At 44.9% G+C, this 16,225-nt stretch overlaps 1 protein-coding gene across 9 annotated transcripts in view; it reads right to left on the bottom strand.

Annotated features, from left to right (window-relative positions):
- LEMD1 (LEM domain containing 1) overlaps window positions 1-16,225 on the bottom strand; it is a 561,429-nt gene that overhangs the window by 253,903 nt on the left and 291,301 nt on the right. For all 9 annotated transcript variants that reach the window (XM_078644617.1, XM_078644620.1, XM_078644619.1 and 6 more), the window contains exon 3: window positions 1,522-1,644. In XM_078644617.1, coding sequence (XP_078500743.1) covers window positions 1,522-1,644 — 123 coding nt within the window. The remainder of the gene's footprint in view (window positions 1-1,521; window positions 1,645-16,225) is intronic.

The raw sequence follows: 16,225 nt of genomic DNA, 5'->3' as shown, positions 1-16,225 counted from the left end.
CATTTGGAAAGGGCGGCTTCCCCGGATTGGGCCCACCTGGTCCCCGGAAGAGAACAGAACATTTACGGAAAAAGACACTCCAATATTCAAACCACCCACCTCTCCAAGCTACAATGCTCTTACTCACAGGTCTTATAAAAACGTTTAATATTTTATAATTCTATAATATTTCGCTTGACTGGAATGATTAAAACATAGTTGGGTCCGTGGCCTGTAAACCTATGAAAGGAAGGGATGGATTTCAAACTTTGAATTGAGAATTCTTCTTATTGTTGTTGTTAATTATCACCACCCCATTTTTAATAGCTTCCAACAATAATGCCAACGTCTATTTATTTTGAAGAGATTGAAAAAAGCCCGATCTGTGGATGTACGTAGTGCAGTAGGAATCACACAATTATAAATGCATATTTGGACAGAGTCAGAGGGGAAAGAAAATGGTTTATGTAGGCCACTGAAGCAGAGAGACGACCGGTGCTTTCTCTGCTCAATTCATGCATATAAATCGTTTAAGCCTCAAGTTTCTTCTTTTTAATGTTATAAAAGCTTCAAAACCAAAGGGGTATAAATAACACATTGTGCTTGTTTTTCTCTTATTGTTGATTCATATTCGGTCGGTATCTTTCAAAACAAGATTTCATTAACCCCTTCGCTGCGGCGGCAATTCCGCCACAGTGCTAAGGGGTGGGGGCGCGCGGCGCACCGACACTTATGACGGAACCGCTCCATCACGCCCCTCGGGTGGGCTGTGCTTGTGACGGAGCGGTTCCGTCATGGCCCCGCCCGCTCAATAGAACACGCCGCGCAGGCCATGACGGAACCGCTCCGTCACCAGCACAGCCTACCCGAGGGGCGTGACGGAGCGGTTCCGTCATAAGCGTGAGTCGCTGCCATTTCCTCCATTTTCTTGAGGTGAAGCGGTTTTAAACGGTTTCCAATATCCAGCAGGCAAAAAACCTGCATAATTCCGAGTAAGCGATTCCCACAGGCGCGCTGCTAACGCCAGACGAGACCTAAAAAGGTAATCCTTGAAAGTGACTAGATGAAGGGCGCAAGTAAAGAGGCTATGGTCCAAGGAAGGGACAGTCACAACATGGACAAGGCAAGCAATCGAAGAATCAAACAAATAACTGAAAATAAACCCAACCTATGATAAGCAATGTGTGGGCTTTATGCCCACTGCAAGATGGTAAGCTAATAGTTCTTTTGCAACCAGGCAGCTTGTGCGGTCAGGTAGGTTCGACCTAACAATATTAGAAACTAGGTCTGCAGAATTGCTGGTTACTTGTGTAACCAAGTGAGTTTTTGGGGAGTAACATGTTTTACAAGAATTAAAAGGAAAGGGGAAACGTGTAAATATGCAGAGAACGCCTCTGTAGTTTGCACGTTTCTCACACCTATTATATACAAAGAAACTGCTGACTCATGTTACAGTTTTGATTAAATGATTTGTCACCATGTGGTCATATTATCAATATAGGAATAAACTAATTATTTATTGCAGCAAACTAGAGTTTCTACCTTCCTCTTCACTGTCCGAATACTGCTCCATGTCTCCGTTCCCATTCTGCCTTGTCTGTGGCACTGGTGGACTCTGATCCAGCAGCTGTTTGAGCTTCTTCTCATATACGGAGCGTGTGGTGGCTAAAGGACAACAAATAAGTAATGCATGTTAAATGAAACGGACACAAGTCAAAAAAGAGATATCTACGTTTATTTACAATGTAAAAACTACTAATTTTCTGGTGCTCTGAGGAACACTTTATTTCACCTGACATGTTTCTAGCAGTTGCATATCCTCTATATTTACATACTTGAAAAAACACAAATATTTACTACTTTTTTGTTCAGTTAGTTTTGGTCTATCTTCTTCAAAGTGCCCAAATTTGGTCCACAAAATCTTTGGGAGGCAGCACATAATACACAACAAATCTGAACCAGTGTAGATCCCCCTTTCCCTGCTGAAAAAAAACAAGATGCCAAAACTAATTCCTTGGCTCGAATGTAGATAAAGAAACAGTCGACTGTATGCTGTACTAATGGAGACCAGAGAGAAGAAAACAAGTTACTTACCTGTAACTACAGTTAGCCAGTATTTTTAAAAAAAGGATATTTTTATTTGCTTTTTTTCAAAGTGCATAAACATAACTAGCATGTCACATGAATCCGTTCTCCATACCCTGCCCCCATCCACCCTCCTCCCTCCAACCCCCGTGCCCAAAGTCTCACCAGCATTCCTACACATTGATAACACGATGCCTCACCTGTCTCTATATTACACACATTAGTCAGGGAACTCCATGCCTGTAACTGGGATAACAGAGTGACCTCCCCCCCTCTCATCACAGTCCCCCATCCAATCCATGATATTGTCTCCATTTCCCCCATACTCTAGTAAACTTCTTGGAACACCCCCTGTCCTTGTAGGTGCCCCTCTCAGCAGCCATGTACATGTCCATGCCCCTTCTCCAATCATCTAGCTTGGGAGGTGTGGGAGCACCCCACCCCCAGGCCACATCCCGCTTAGCCACCACCAGAGCCAGTGTCACAAATATCAGAAGTGGGCGCGTCAGATCCACATCGGTTGTTATGCCCAAAAGAACTAGTTCAGGGTCCGCTGGGAGAGGCGTCTCCAGTATCTCACTTATTTCTCTTAAGAAATTAGCCCAGTACTCCTGGATTACACAACATTCCCAAATAGTATGATAAAAGTCTCCCTTCACATGTCCACATCTCAAACAGTTGGTATCACTGGCGTGCCCCATTCTGTGCAATCGCTGTCTATCGTAATAGCTCCTATACAGAATTTTATATTGTATAAGCCTAAGGTGGGACTTTTTTGCGATCTCCCTGGGATGCATCAGGGCTGTCTCCCAGTCGAGGGTGTCCATCTCCCCCAGATTTAGTTCCCATGCTTCTCTCAATTTTACCAGTCTATCTGGCATATTGTTAATCAAAGTTTTATAGGTCAGAGAGACTAATTTACTGGCCACGTGCTCCTGCAGTAGACTACCCTCAAGCGGGGCATACTCGGGTAGGGGGCACGATAATGCCACCTCCGCCCTCCAGGCATGGCGCAGCTGAGCATATTGCAGGTATTGGGAGTGATGCAGTCTGTGTTCCACCCTCAGCATCTGGAAGGACTTCAGCTCCCCCCTTTTCAACAAGTCCCCCAGTACGGAGATGCCAATGTCATCCCCCCTTTTAAACCCTCTCAACTTATGCAGCTCCCTTAGCCATGCGCAGTGCCATATCGGGGTTTGTTTCATTGGTTTGTGTGTCCAACCAATCACCTTGGTTGCTCTCACCCACATCTCTACTCTAACCCGGGTTGCTGAGAGCAGCTTCTCTTTTCCTCTACCCCCATAGATGTAATGCAAGCAGGTGCGTTGCGCCTTCATCCCTCTCTCCAGTCTATATGTGGGGTGGTCCGCCGAGGCATGAAGCCAGTCATTTATCGGCGATAAGTGTTCTGCCCAATAGTACGCTTCAATATTTGGTAACGAGATCCCCCCCATTATACTGATTCCTCTGCACAGTCTGTATGGCTATCCTGGATTGTTTCCCCAGCCAAAGCATAGACCGGAGTTCGGCGTTTATATCTTTAAGATTTCGGTCGGAGGAGGGGGATATATTCATTCTGTAAGACATAAAGAAACCGCAGTAGCGTTATCACTTTGAACAATGCAGCACGGCATAAAATGGCGAGGGAGAGTGTCTTCCATCTAGCTGCGTCTTTAACGAAATTCGTGAGTACGCGCTGAATGTTTCTCTGATAGGAAATTGTTTTATCCTTGGTCACGTATATCCCCAAATATGTAAACCCTTCATCCGTGACCCGAAGAGCGCCAGGTAAGGGAGGCCAAACCTCCCCCTCTGAAGGGCTATACAAAATTGACATGTGCCAGTTTATTGTGTACCCTGAATAGGAGCCATATCGGCCCAGTAGGTTAAATAGCAGTGGAGTCGAAGCGGTTGGGTGGGTAACATACAGGAGGATGTGTCATCCGCGTATAAGGAAATCTTTTCCTCGGACGTATCCGCCTGCTTGATTTTAAACCCCCTTATTCCTTCTTCCCGTCTTATTTCACACGCCACTATCTCTATGGTAAGGGCGAACAAAAGGGGAGAGAGGGGGCACCCCTGCCGGGTCCCCCTTATAGGGAAGTCCACAGACTGCACCCCATTGACCCTCACTCTAGCTCTCGGGTCTGCATATAGAAAGTTCACCCATTTCCTGAGCTTGGGACCAAACCCAAACTTGATCAATACTCCCTCCTGGAAGGGCCAGTGTACTGCGTCAAACGCCTTTTCCGCGTCCAGAGACAGGAACATGTGGGGCTCCTGTCTGATATGCACCTCCATCAGCCACTTACGGGTCCTCCTCAAATTTAGCCTAGTGGCCCTGTCCGGCAGGAAGCCTGTCTGGTCCAAGTGGACCAGATCCGGGATCACCCGCCTTAGCCGAAGCAACAAAATCATCGCCAGGAGTTTAACCTCCACGTTCAGGAGTGAGAAGGGGGATAGGACACGCAGTCTTCGGGGGTTTCCCCTGCTTGTGGATGGGAATAATTGGGGCCATATAAAGGTCCTGCGGTAGCATGCCCTCTTGGACTGCCCCAGCAAACAGGGCGAGCAGGTGGCCACTGAGTAAATCTGCAGTTTTTTTTTTTTAAAGAATTCCGCAGGGAATCCATTTGGACCTGGGGACTCCCCCGGCGCAGCCTAGCTAAGGCCTCTCTGATCTCCGTGATCGTTATCTCCCTTTCCAGGCTCATCTGATCCTCCTCAGTCAAAACGGGGGTTTCAATGCTGTCTAGGTGCAGCGTTATAATCTTCTGTCATTCCCAGGTCTCTGGCCTTGTAAAAACTTTCGTAATATTCGGCGAATGCTTGAACTATTTGGGCATCCGTCCTCCTAAGTTGTCCCTGTCCATCTATCACTTGTTCCACCGAACGCGCATCTTACTCTCTGCGGCTCAGCCACGCCAGGAGCTTCCCAGGCTTATCCCCTACATCGTAGAGTCTGTGGAGAGTAGCCTGCACTTGAACTTTAGCTTCCCCTGTCACTAGAGCCCTATACTGTTGCTGTGTATCCAGTAAAACCCTAAGAGTCTGCGCGTTGCGGTCAACCACCTGTCGTCGCTCCAGCTCCAGGATACGAGTTTCTAAAGCTTGCAGTTCAGTCTGTGTTTTCCTTTTTTCCCCATGTTATCCTGTTCTAGGCTCTATCGCGCAGGACCGCCTTAAAAGCTTCCCATCAAATCACCCCTGATTGGACCAATAGTACATTTTCTGCGAAATATACCTTTGTGTCCGTTCTGAGTCCCCGTAACAGATCCTTTTTCTGAAGGTCCCATTCCGTCAGACGCCATCACCTGCCCCCAGCTTTGCGTCTCCTCCCAATTTTCACCAGAAGAGGAGAGTGGTCCGAAATTCCCCGCGCATGATACTCCGCCACATCCGTAACGCTAAGGGCATGACAGGGAAGGAAGACATAATCCAGCCTGGAGTACACCCTGTGGGGCCCCGAGAAATATGAATAAGTTTCGAAGTCCGGGTGTAGCCACTACAGTTATCCAGTATTGGTATCTTTCATAGATTCACATGCCTGAATCATTCCCCGTCGCCGAGGCGGGAGTCCCACGGTAAATACAAAAGTAGTGTCAAAAGTAAATATTAGTAGTAGTAGGCCCCAAGGAAAAGGCCTGAGGCCTACATCTTAGTAGCCCATCTACATCATTATGCTAAAAGACCCCACAAATTGGTCCCAACCAATCAGCACCCTCTAGAACACGCTCAGCAGAGCCAGTTCCCCTCACATTTTCCTTAGCACAAGTGGGAAGTAAGTGTCACGAAACAGAGAACTTACTGTACGGGGAGGAGGGTAGGTGCATGTGAATCTATGAAAGATACCAATACTGGTTAACTGTAGTTACAGGTAAGTAACTTGTTTTCTTATCCAGTATTGGGGTATCTTTCATAGATTCACATGCCTGAATCAGAGTAGCAAGCAGTAGACCAAGTAAACAGTCGGTTGCGGATGGTCGGAGACTAGTACTGATAAACTCCCAATTGCATCCATAACTTGTTAACAAAAGATATAATAAACCAAACTTTAAAATTTAAAAGCATGTCACATACAAAGTGAAATGAATCATGCACAGTAATATCACTATAACATATTATATACATCCAAACAGGTTATAATTGCAGAAAATTGTCTGTCTCATGAATAATGACAGCCACAGATAGCATTTAAAAGACAGAAAGGGTACCTCAAACTGACCTCAAAGAAAAAGATGGCGTAGGACAGCCTGTCCAACCGCTGCAGCCTGTCGATGTGTAGACTGAAGGCAGTAATGCTTCGTGAACGTGTGGACATTCTTCCATGTCACAGCACGACAGATATTTTCTAGAGTCACTCCAGCAAACAACGCTGTAGATGCTGCCACAGTTCTTGTGGAGTGGGCCTTGGCTCTCCTTAGCAATGGCCGGTTAGCCTGGTCATGGCAGAAATGGATTTTAGATGCTATCCATCTGGCAATTGTGGCTTTTGTGACTGCAGTTCCCAGATTAGCTTGGCCGTAAACCACGAACAACTGGTCGGATTTTCTAATGCTCTATTTTTAGTAGGTAGAATTTTATACATCTTTTGATATCAACAGAAAGTAAGGCTCTTTTCGCTGGTGTAGACGGATTTGGAAAGAAAGTCCTTAATCTCACCGGTTGATTGAGGTGAAACTGAGGGTAGTTTAGGTATGAATGTAGGATTAGTCCGGAGGGTCACGTAATCCTGAGGGAAATGTAAAAGTGGTTCCTTTATAGTGAAGGCCTGAAATTCACACTCTTGTAGCAGATGTAAGAGCCAAAAGTAAGGCAACTTTCCAGGTGAGAAATTGGAGTTCGGCCTTGTGGATTGACTCAAATGGGTGTTTCATTAGTTGTGTCAGGACAGTGTTAAGTTCCCACTCTGGCGGAGGAGGCCGTACCGGAGGAAACGCTTGGAAAAGTCCTTTCATGAATTGTTTGATCAATGAGGATGAGCATAAAGAAAAAGCTTAGCGCCCTTTCTGAATCTGGAAAGTGCGGCTAATTGGACTTTGACTGATGAAAAAGTGATTCTAGACCTCACCAGATATAGCAAATAAGGGCGGATGTTCCGCAGTATCTTCCACCGGGTGAACATTGTTAGCCTCGCACCAACTGCAAAAACACTTCCATTTTATACGATAAGTCCTAATTGTGCTCGGAGCTCGCGATTTTGTCAAGATGTCAAGACAGTCCTGAGGGATGTTAAGGTCCTTGAATTCTAAGAAATCAGGAGCCATGCGTCTAAATGTAGAGATTGAGGGTCCGGGTGAAGCACCTGACCTTTGTTCCTCGACAACATTGTGGGTGTTGAAAGAAGACGGATCGGCTGGTCCTGTGATAGTAATAGAAGTTCTTGGAACCAGTACTGCCGTGGCCCAAATCCTAGCACACCAACAACAACTGATGGATGTGATCTATTACGGAGTACCCTTGTCACTATTATTTACTTTAGGCGGAATTCACTTTGAGCATACTGTTAAGGTAGGCCTGGGGCTTGCCTCAGTTCTTGTGCTTTGCGTAGATTACATCTATTACTCGGGATTCTCACAATATTCATTTGAAGAAATCTATATACCACCCCCCGTATTTTTGAAACGCACGAAAAGATGTTGATATATATAATTTTTCTTCACGAACACGACCATCATTGATTATGCCGCTCTTAGCTTTAATTTGCCATGGATTCCTGGTTCTACCATGTATCTCTCTATTTCCCTCACTGTCATGGATAGTCTGGTACCTGCATTGGCAGGGACCACGTATGCCACATGCAGGAGTGTGAAAAATATAGGTCTAGAGATATATGTATGATATTATGAATGCCCACTGTCTCTGGGGCTTACACTGTATTATTTGTATGTGTCTTTCCAGCCCTGAGGAAGTCGCGGGTAATTCTTCCCGAGCGACGAAACACTTGTCGGCTGGAACCTGAACAATCGAAATACATTAAAATGATATATGGTGTCAATGCTCATGTCTAATACTGGGAATTACTTAACCTGTTAAAATATGTACTGTGGTGTGCTAGGATTTGGTAGGACGTTATAGGATCGGATGATCTGTATGTTGAGGTACTGGATGACTGCCTCTACCTTAAGCACCCACAAATAGGAAATACTTGGAGATCTAATACTGACCGTAACTGGCAAAGCGCCAATCAAGCCCATGGTTTAATTCATCCCAACTTTCTATTCACATTTTTATGCGTCTGTTCTGTGTCTGTTGGGCTTTCGATTAAAGACACGCGTGTATTCGAATCTAACGTGTCAAAATTTCAAAGCAATCGGTGAAGAATTCTGAGATTTGCGATTTTGAACAAATAAATATTATATATATATATATATATATATATATATATATATATATATATATATATATATATATATATATATATATATATATATACCCGTAGTGCCCATCCTCCACACACAATCAATAGCATTCCCTTGGGTGAATTTATCCGGATCAAACGCATCTGCAGCAGTCCTGATATCCTAAATCAATGCTTAATGGAATCCAGGGCAAGATTCCTCAGACGTGGCTACAGCAAAGTTATTTTAGATCAGGCTCTTACTAAGGTACTTGCTCGCCCCCGTGAGGAACTCTTAATTCCTAAAAACAAAGAGATCCTGGAATCCAAAGAACAGGGCTCAATTCGCTTTATCACCACCTACTGCTCTCAAACGTCTAAGATCAGCAATATCATCAGATCGGAGTGGCCAATTGTATTAACGGATGTGATTCTTGCCCCATTTTTACCTAAATCACCAGCCATTACTTTTAGGAGGGCTCCTGCTATGAAAGATTCATTAGATAGAACCCAACCTGAACTTTCATCTATAACTAATTGGCTCAATAAACCTGGTTTTTTTAGGTGCACTTCCTGTCGTGCCTGCACTTTTGCGGTTAATGGCACACATTACACATCAGCTTTCAATGACAGTTCTATTCCAATAAGAGAACATCTGACATGTCGCAGTGATTTTGTAGTCTACCAGCTGACCTGCACATGTTCACTATCCTATATTGGAAGCACCAAATTACCAGCGAACGAGCGTATACTGCAGCACATCCGGGCCATAGTTAATTCCGATATGAATTACCCAGTGGCTCGCCACTTCAAAGCTGTACGAGAGGAAATTAAAAGACCTTACATACACCCTTTTGTGTTCTGTAGCCAACCCAGGCAGAGGAGGTGATCGTGAAAAACTGTTGCGCCAAAGGGAAGCATATTTCATACTTTTGCTTGATACCCGGTCCCCCAATGGGTTAAATGCTTTTGATGAATTACATAATTGTCTGTAAATTGTGTGTGTTTTGCCTTGACCTATTTGAATTCAGTTGTCTCAGTTTGATTTATATTCCTTGGGAATCTCTGTTTCTGATTAATTCATTTATACATGGTATATTTGATTTTTGAACTATGCCTTTTTTTGTTCTCATTTGCAGGTTTTCAAAGTGATTCCTCTGTAGCCTAAAAAATATTTCATCTAAATATGAAATTGTTTTAAAGCACTTGCACTTTAGCACTTGGGCACTTTTGTGACACATGGACATTTAATATATTAATGATAGGGGATGAAAAAACGTTTTGGCTAGGGAGTATGATTTGTCTGTTCAACCATGGAAAAGAATGTTTTGGTGCCCTTGCATTGGACGTTTTGAGCACACGTTGTATTTTCATTATTGTTCGTGACAATTTTACGAAGTGTTTTTTATTATGGTTTTATTATTCATTTCAATGGTTGTGTTGATCATGACAAAATCAATCTATCATAGTTGATTTACTTTCTTAGATTGTTTTTTAGATATATCATTTGATCCTATCCCTATATGTCATTTGAGCACTATGCTCTGTGTCTTTATGTTTATATACAAAAAACAATCTATTTGCACTATGTAAATGTAAATGTAAATGTATTTAGATTTATATAGCGCACGAATCATCCAGGGGTCTCAAGGCGCTTGCTTAGGGAACCCGTCATGGTATTCCCCTGTGAGATATCCCAGCAGGGTATCCACAAGGTGAAAGCCAGGCATCCCGCCGCGAGGGGCCGTAGTGGAGATTAAGCAAGCTATTGCCCAGAGTCGCAGAGTGTGACTCCGTGAGTCGAGTAGGCACCGGAGCGAGAATTGTCGAGTCCGTGGAATTTTGAGCCCGAGACCCGCCGAGGTGGGGAATCGAACCCTGGTCCACGGCCGATCTCAGCTTCCGGGTCTGCCGCCTCTAACCACTGAGCCATGCTTCTCCACTATTGCTTGAATTGTGAAATGGTGGCTTATTTGCTTTGTTGCAACCCTTGCGTCCTGTTTCTTTAGGCGCTTGGGCTTTTAACCTCAATTTATTGCACTGCCTACTCCTGACGCGTCATGTGATCAAGCTCCGCCTGCGGAGCGAAACGCGTCAGGGAGGGCACTCGCTCTTGCACTTTGCTGGAATAAATATGGATTGCTGGCACTGGAACTAGTGATGTGGCTTCTTTGGTGTTTGATATTTTACTAAACATCGAGTATTGGAGTCGAGGTCTACGCCTGCTGAAAACCGCTACCTTTGGCGGTCAGGACTCTTCGATATATATATATATATATATATATATATATATACACACATATATATACACATATACATACACACATATACACACATTTTTTTCTCCACAAAACCAGGGATAAAATTACAGTTAAGTAGGACAATCAAATCTTAGTTTACGTTAAACTAAAAACCCTAGAAATTCACTGAAAATTTTTAATTTGAGGAAAGTTTGAAGTAAGGATTATGCTTTTCGCTTTCATTTATTCCACTCAGCACTTAACATCATGTTTTCATCAAAGACTACATGAGTCTTTGCAAACAGTAAACAAAACACCCATAGTGTCAGTCCCATATAAGCAACATCAAGGAATAGCACTTCCTATTTCTTCGAGTAAACATCCTGAATCACACTTTCCAATCAATAGCCTTGCTTCTGATCTGCTCCTGTAGAAATACAAACAGATACCCTAAATTCCCTATAAAACCGTACCTTAAATATGCAACAATTCTTGGTAGTAGAATTAACTATCCAGAACTTTACTAATGCAACAGATTCATCCGGTCAGAAACAGACCAGTTATGGAAATATCACAGACAATGCTCAACTGTAACCTTGTCCTTCAATACCCACATACTTACTCAACGCTGAGGATCTCAGTGGTTCTGGGAGGATAACTGTTGATAATGCAGCTGAGAGGGATAATCCTTATCCTCACCTACGAGTCCTTAATAGAATTGAAACTTTCCTTCACAATAGCTAGGAAATGTTATGACAGGACAGGACCAGAGGCTCATATTACGCTAGTTGCTGGTCGACCACCTGTGAAGCTATGCTAGTGATTGATTTGAACTAAAATGTTTTAAAAGTGGAATCCAAGAACCAATCAGCAGCTCCGAGAAGGTCCTGCAGACGGCTCCCCAGAGAGAAGGCATTAAAGGCCAAAGCCCCTCTTGTGGAGTGTTCTCCAAAGAATGAGGTATCAATCAATACCTGCTTCTTGCAGTACCCATCTCACCCAATGGGCAATACATGCCTAGACTGGCTTCTTAAGTGAAATAAATAGTTGTGCTGTGCCCGGTGGTCAATATTCCTGCATCACAGACTTGTACACTCTGAGGTAGCGCACCACTCACAGCTTTTATGACCCAGAATAGGCGGGTAGTGAACGACGGTGCGTCTAGCAATAGTGAAAGACACCCCATCTAGAGGAAAGGTGCGTGCTGAAGCGTCCAGGCATGGACATCAGAATCTCATTTACAGGAGATGAGACTTAGCAGAATCACCAACTTACCGGTTAATTCCTTACAGGAAAGGTATGCGCTATACTGTCAGGATAACAGTAACTGAAGCACCACATTGACATCCCGTAGGAAAATGTACCTAGGTTGCGGTGCAAGAGACAACGGAATGCGCCTCAGGAGTCTGCAAACCAATGGATGTTCCCCCACACCAGAATGCATGTATAGGGCCCTGACCCGTAGAGATTGCCAATCTGCTTGCATTGATAGTGCAGTAGGCCGGACCTCTGTCCACCAGTTCGGCCAAGAAGTTGAGGATATGCACTATATCCACCCCCATAGGATCCAAATCAAGTCACACAAACCAGCGTAACCAGTTTCCACACAGAGCTATACCTCTTGACCGCGGAATCTGCTCAGGCTCTTCTGATGAGGGAGGCAGCCCCCAACGAAAAGCCCAGGAATTCCCAATGTCCCTTGTAATCCTCCAAATCATGAGCCACAGTGACACCTTCTGCACTAGTGGGTGCAAGTTGCCATGCGGATTAATCAGAAGACAAGGAGTCAGGGCAAGTTGGAGCCATAGAAAGTTCCAGAACTGGATACCAGACTTGCGCTCTCCAAAGCGGATTCACCAAGGCCACCTCCGCCTTCTCTATCCTAAGCAATGCTGTGTGTCTATCATGGAGTATGGGGGGTAGGCATACCCACGAAATTGACTCCAATCCTGCAGGAAGGAGTCGTTAGCTTCTGCAAGGGGACCCGGATGCCAGCTGAAACAAGCATTGGCAATGCAATAGGTCTCGCATTTATACGAGTTTAAGCTATTGACAATGCAAATGACCATGCCTTTTATCTTTGTTTTTAAAACTTAAATAAAAGGCATTTGCTAGGTCAATAGCTCAAACTCGAATAAATGCGAGACCTATTGTATTGAAAATGCTTGTTCTCTCTTTTGCTGAGGGTCAATTTATGTCCCTAGTGGTCATTGGACGGTGCGGTGTGATGCGCTGCACTGCCAAGAGGAAACACAGTGACTGCTCTCAGGCTTTACCAGTTAGTATTTTTACGGCTGAAGGTGCAAACAGCATCAGTGGGAAAGGACAGCTGTTGCACGGCCCGACTGAGTGTGCTCGGCTTGCAGCACTTGCTTAGTACTAACACGCAATGCGCACAACTGAAGACAGAACTGCAGTCACAAGAATGCAGCAATCTCTCGTGGGACTGCCATACCCCGCAACCTCCCTCTGTGGGGTGCAGCAGCCACGCAGCTCTTATAAGGCCCACATTGGTAATGCGAGCAGATTTGACTAAATCCCTTCACTGTTTGCACTAGGGATGGAACTAAAACATGCACAGGTGCCTGATGCCACCATCATAATGAATGAATGAATACGAGCTTGTATAGCGCATGGCTACCCGGAGGCATCCCAGCGCTTTAAGACCAAACAAGTATTCACCACTCAACGGAAAAGAAAGGTCTTCAACGGTTTCCTGAAGGCAAGAGGATTAGATTCAAGCCGAATAGTCAGGGAGCTGATTCCAAAATTTCGCTGCATGAAATGAAAAACGTCGGCCACCCATGCGTGTCCGTTTGATCCTAGGGGCTATCAGCAATTTTATGTGATTTGATCTGAGAGATCGCGTGATCTGGTGGTGATGAAACATAGGGCGCATGAGGGCCGGGCCATTATCAGTGGTTGACTTATGGACCATGCACATGGCCTTAAACCAGACCCTTTCCTGCACCGGCAGCCAGTGTAGAAGTCGCAGTGCCGTCTTAGCAGAGCTACGTCTAGGGACATCCATGAGAAGTCGGGCCGCGCAGTTCTGAACCGTTTGTAAGATTTTGATGGTTCCCTGAGGTGCACCCAGATAAACCGCATTCGCATAGTCCAAACGTGATAAAATTAGTGTCTGGACTAGGAGGCGTCTGGCCTCGGGAGGAAGAAGGGCCAGGACCTTCCTTAGGAGTCTGAGCAGACCATAACACGTAGCCATGACCTTACGAGCATGCACTCGAAAATCCAGACTAGGATCTAGCCATACGCCCAAACTCTTAAGTTTTTTTGGAGAGGGAGGGGGGCCGAGGCACTCAGGCCACCAAGTCATATCCACTGTACATATCCACTGTAAAAAGACCTACAACTCGGAGTAAAAACGATAACTGTATCAAGTATATTTGTATGTAACCCACGTTTGCACATACGCATTAAACTTGCAATCACCTGCATATAATAGCTCCAAAGAAAAAAATAAGTTACTCTGCTGTATCCAGTGCCCTACCAATTAATAGCGCCAGCGTAGAGACCTGTTCCACTTGGGGATGTGCAACTCCACGGGGTGAAGCTGTGCACTGTGACCCTGACGACCAGGAGCCACTCACAGCACTTTTTGAGAGGTGCGTGCCCCTAGTGAAGGAAGATGGTCAGACACAAGCATAAACAGCCCTGGAAACAAAAAGCCTCAGTGGTGGCTGGAGCTGTAGAATAAACGGGGATGAGTGGCATGTGTGGGGGCAAGCCGTTGTGTGTCAGGCAGATGACAAATGTGGAGGAGAAGACGAGAGGGATAAGTATCTACGGAGGGGAGTCTGGGCTGTCCGTGCGCTGCATCTGAAGGGTGGTGGGTGGAGAGTCTCTCTTTGCCGGGGACCATCTCACCTAAGAGCCAGCTGTAAGACTGAAATATGCCCATGCTCTGATCTAAAATGTGAAGGACCCTCTTTTCAAATTATGGCTAAATTGACCCTAGCCCACCAATGGATAAAGGATGCTGACCCGCACCCTCTTTCTCAGCAGGTTTTTGACGTGGCGCTCTGACAGGCTGTCTTTAGCTGCACCTAAAAACAACATTTTCCGAAAAGAGAAAAATAACCAATGGTTATTCACCATATTGCCTTCCGTAACCCAAGAAACATCAAACAGAAATAAGTTACAAAATACAGGCACTTATTTGATTTCCTAAATGATGCAAGGCTGCATAATGTACTCGAAGGATGAGCACTACTTTCCTTCCCGAATCTAGCTGCATGGTAATAAAGCAGGCAACAAACTTGTGGAAGGAGACTGGGAACAGGGGAAGGATTTCTATTTTACGTAGAGCAAGTACAATGCCCGACTGCTCCTCGCCGCGGTGCTTCTAAGATAAAAAAAAAAATATACAAAATTGTCGAGTTAAATTTCCCCACTCTGCCTTTCGCAATATAAGTCTACTAGAAACAGGAATGTTGCCCAAAAAAAAGGCCCATCAGTGTGAGGAGAAGGCATGCATATTCATCAGTTTCGTTACTCCACCGAGGGAGCATTTCTAGTACAGGATTCGACAATTTCCCTCAGACATTTCTGTTCCAACCAAATGTCACATGTGGCTTAGATGTAAGGAAATAAGTAACACACGCAAGGTATAGGTAACCCATTCATCGTGGTCCAAGTCAGAACCTGGTGTAATACAAATGAGGTGTACCCCTATGTATCGCCCTTCAGTGGCAGGGTGTGAAATGTATGTCCCAAGGATTCAGGAGTCATCTGCAGACACGAGTTTACATGAAACTATACTGCATATTAACTGTAAACATGTGCATATTCAAGCAGAATGAACCTGGTTTTAGTGGTTAGAAATAAATAGGATTGTACAGCAGGGTGATCATGCAGGGTTACAGCGAAAAGATAAAGATACAAAGAAAAGGAGGCAGAGGGCAGGAGCCTGCGTGGCCACGAGCGGAGAGGGGGCACAAGGAGAGAGCTCCTTGAAATTAAAGCGCAGGGTTTTGCTTTCAGGTATGCGGCTAATGCCTTCCCTGCTTTATTGGCTGAGGATAGGTTGATGGATGCATATTTGTTGATCCATGTACCTGCCCTTTCGCTCAGAATTTTATTGAGCTCATACTTCCGTTTGGTCAGGTCAGTCAGAGTGTTTTTGTCTGCCAGGTTTGCGCAGTGGCCCCTCTCTAGATCTTTGATCTGGATTTCTAGATCATTAATTTTTTTTGTCCTGACTTTATTCATCCTGGATTTGATGTTTAGGAGTTTACCCCTTATTATGGCCTTTAGGGCGTCCCATAGGTTCCCCTTGTTGGTCTCCGCGTTGTGATTGAAGGCAAGGTATTCACTGATTGCCACCTCAATAGAAGCGATCACAGATGGTACCAACAAAACACGCTGAAAACAAAAAAATCTTGGAGGTGTTCAAAAGCTTCTACAAAGAACTATACACAGCAGATAAGGGCCTGGTACCAGACGGTGGAGCGAGCCTCCTGGAGAGACTAAGCCTACCTAGTCTAACAGAACAGCAAAGGGAATCTCTGGAGGGGAACATTACGGAGGTAGAGGTAGAACAAGCAGTAACATCCCTCAAAAC

The sequence above is a fragment of the Lissotriton helveticus genome, chromosome 5_1, assembly GCF_964261635.1.
Source record: "Lissotriton helveticus chromosome 5_1, aLisHel1.1, whole genome shotgun sequence".
Classification (NCBI taxonomy): Eukaryota; Metazoa; Chordata; class Amphibia; order Caudata; family Salamandridae; genus Lissotriton; species Lissotriton helveticus.
The sequence above is the reverse complement of the archived record's forward strand: the minus strand, read 5'-3'. Positions and strand labels throughout refer to the sequence as shown.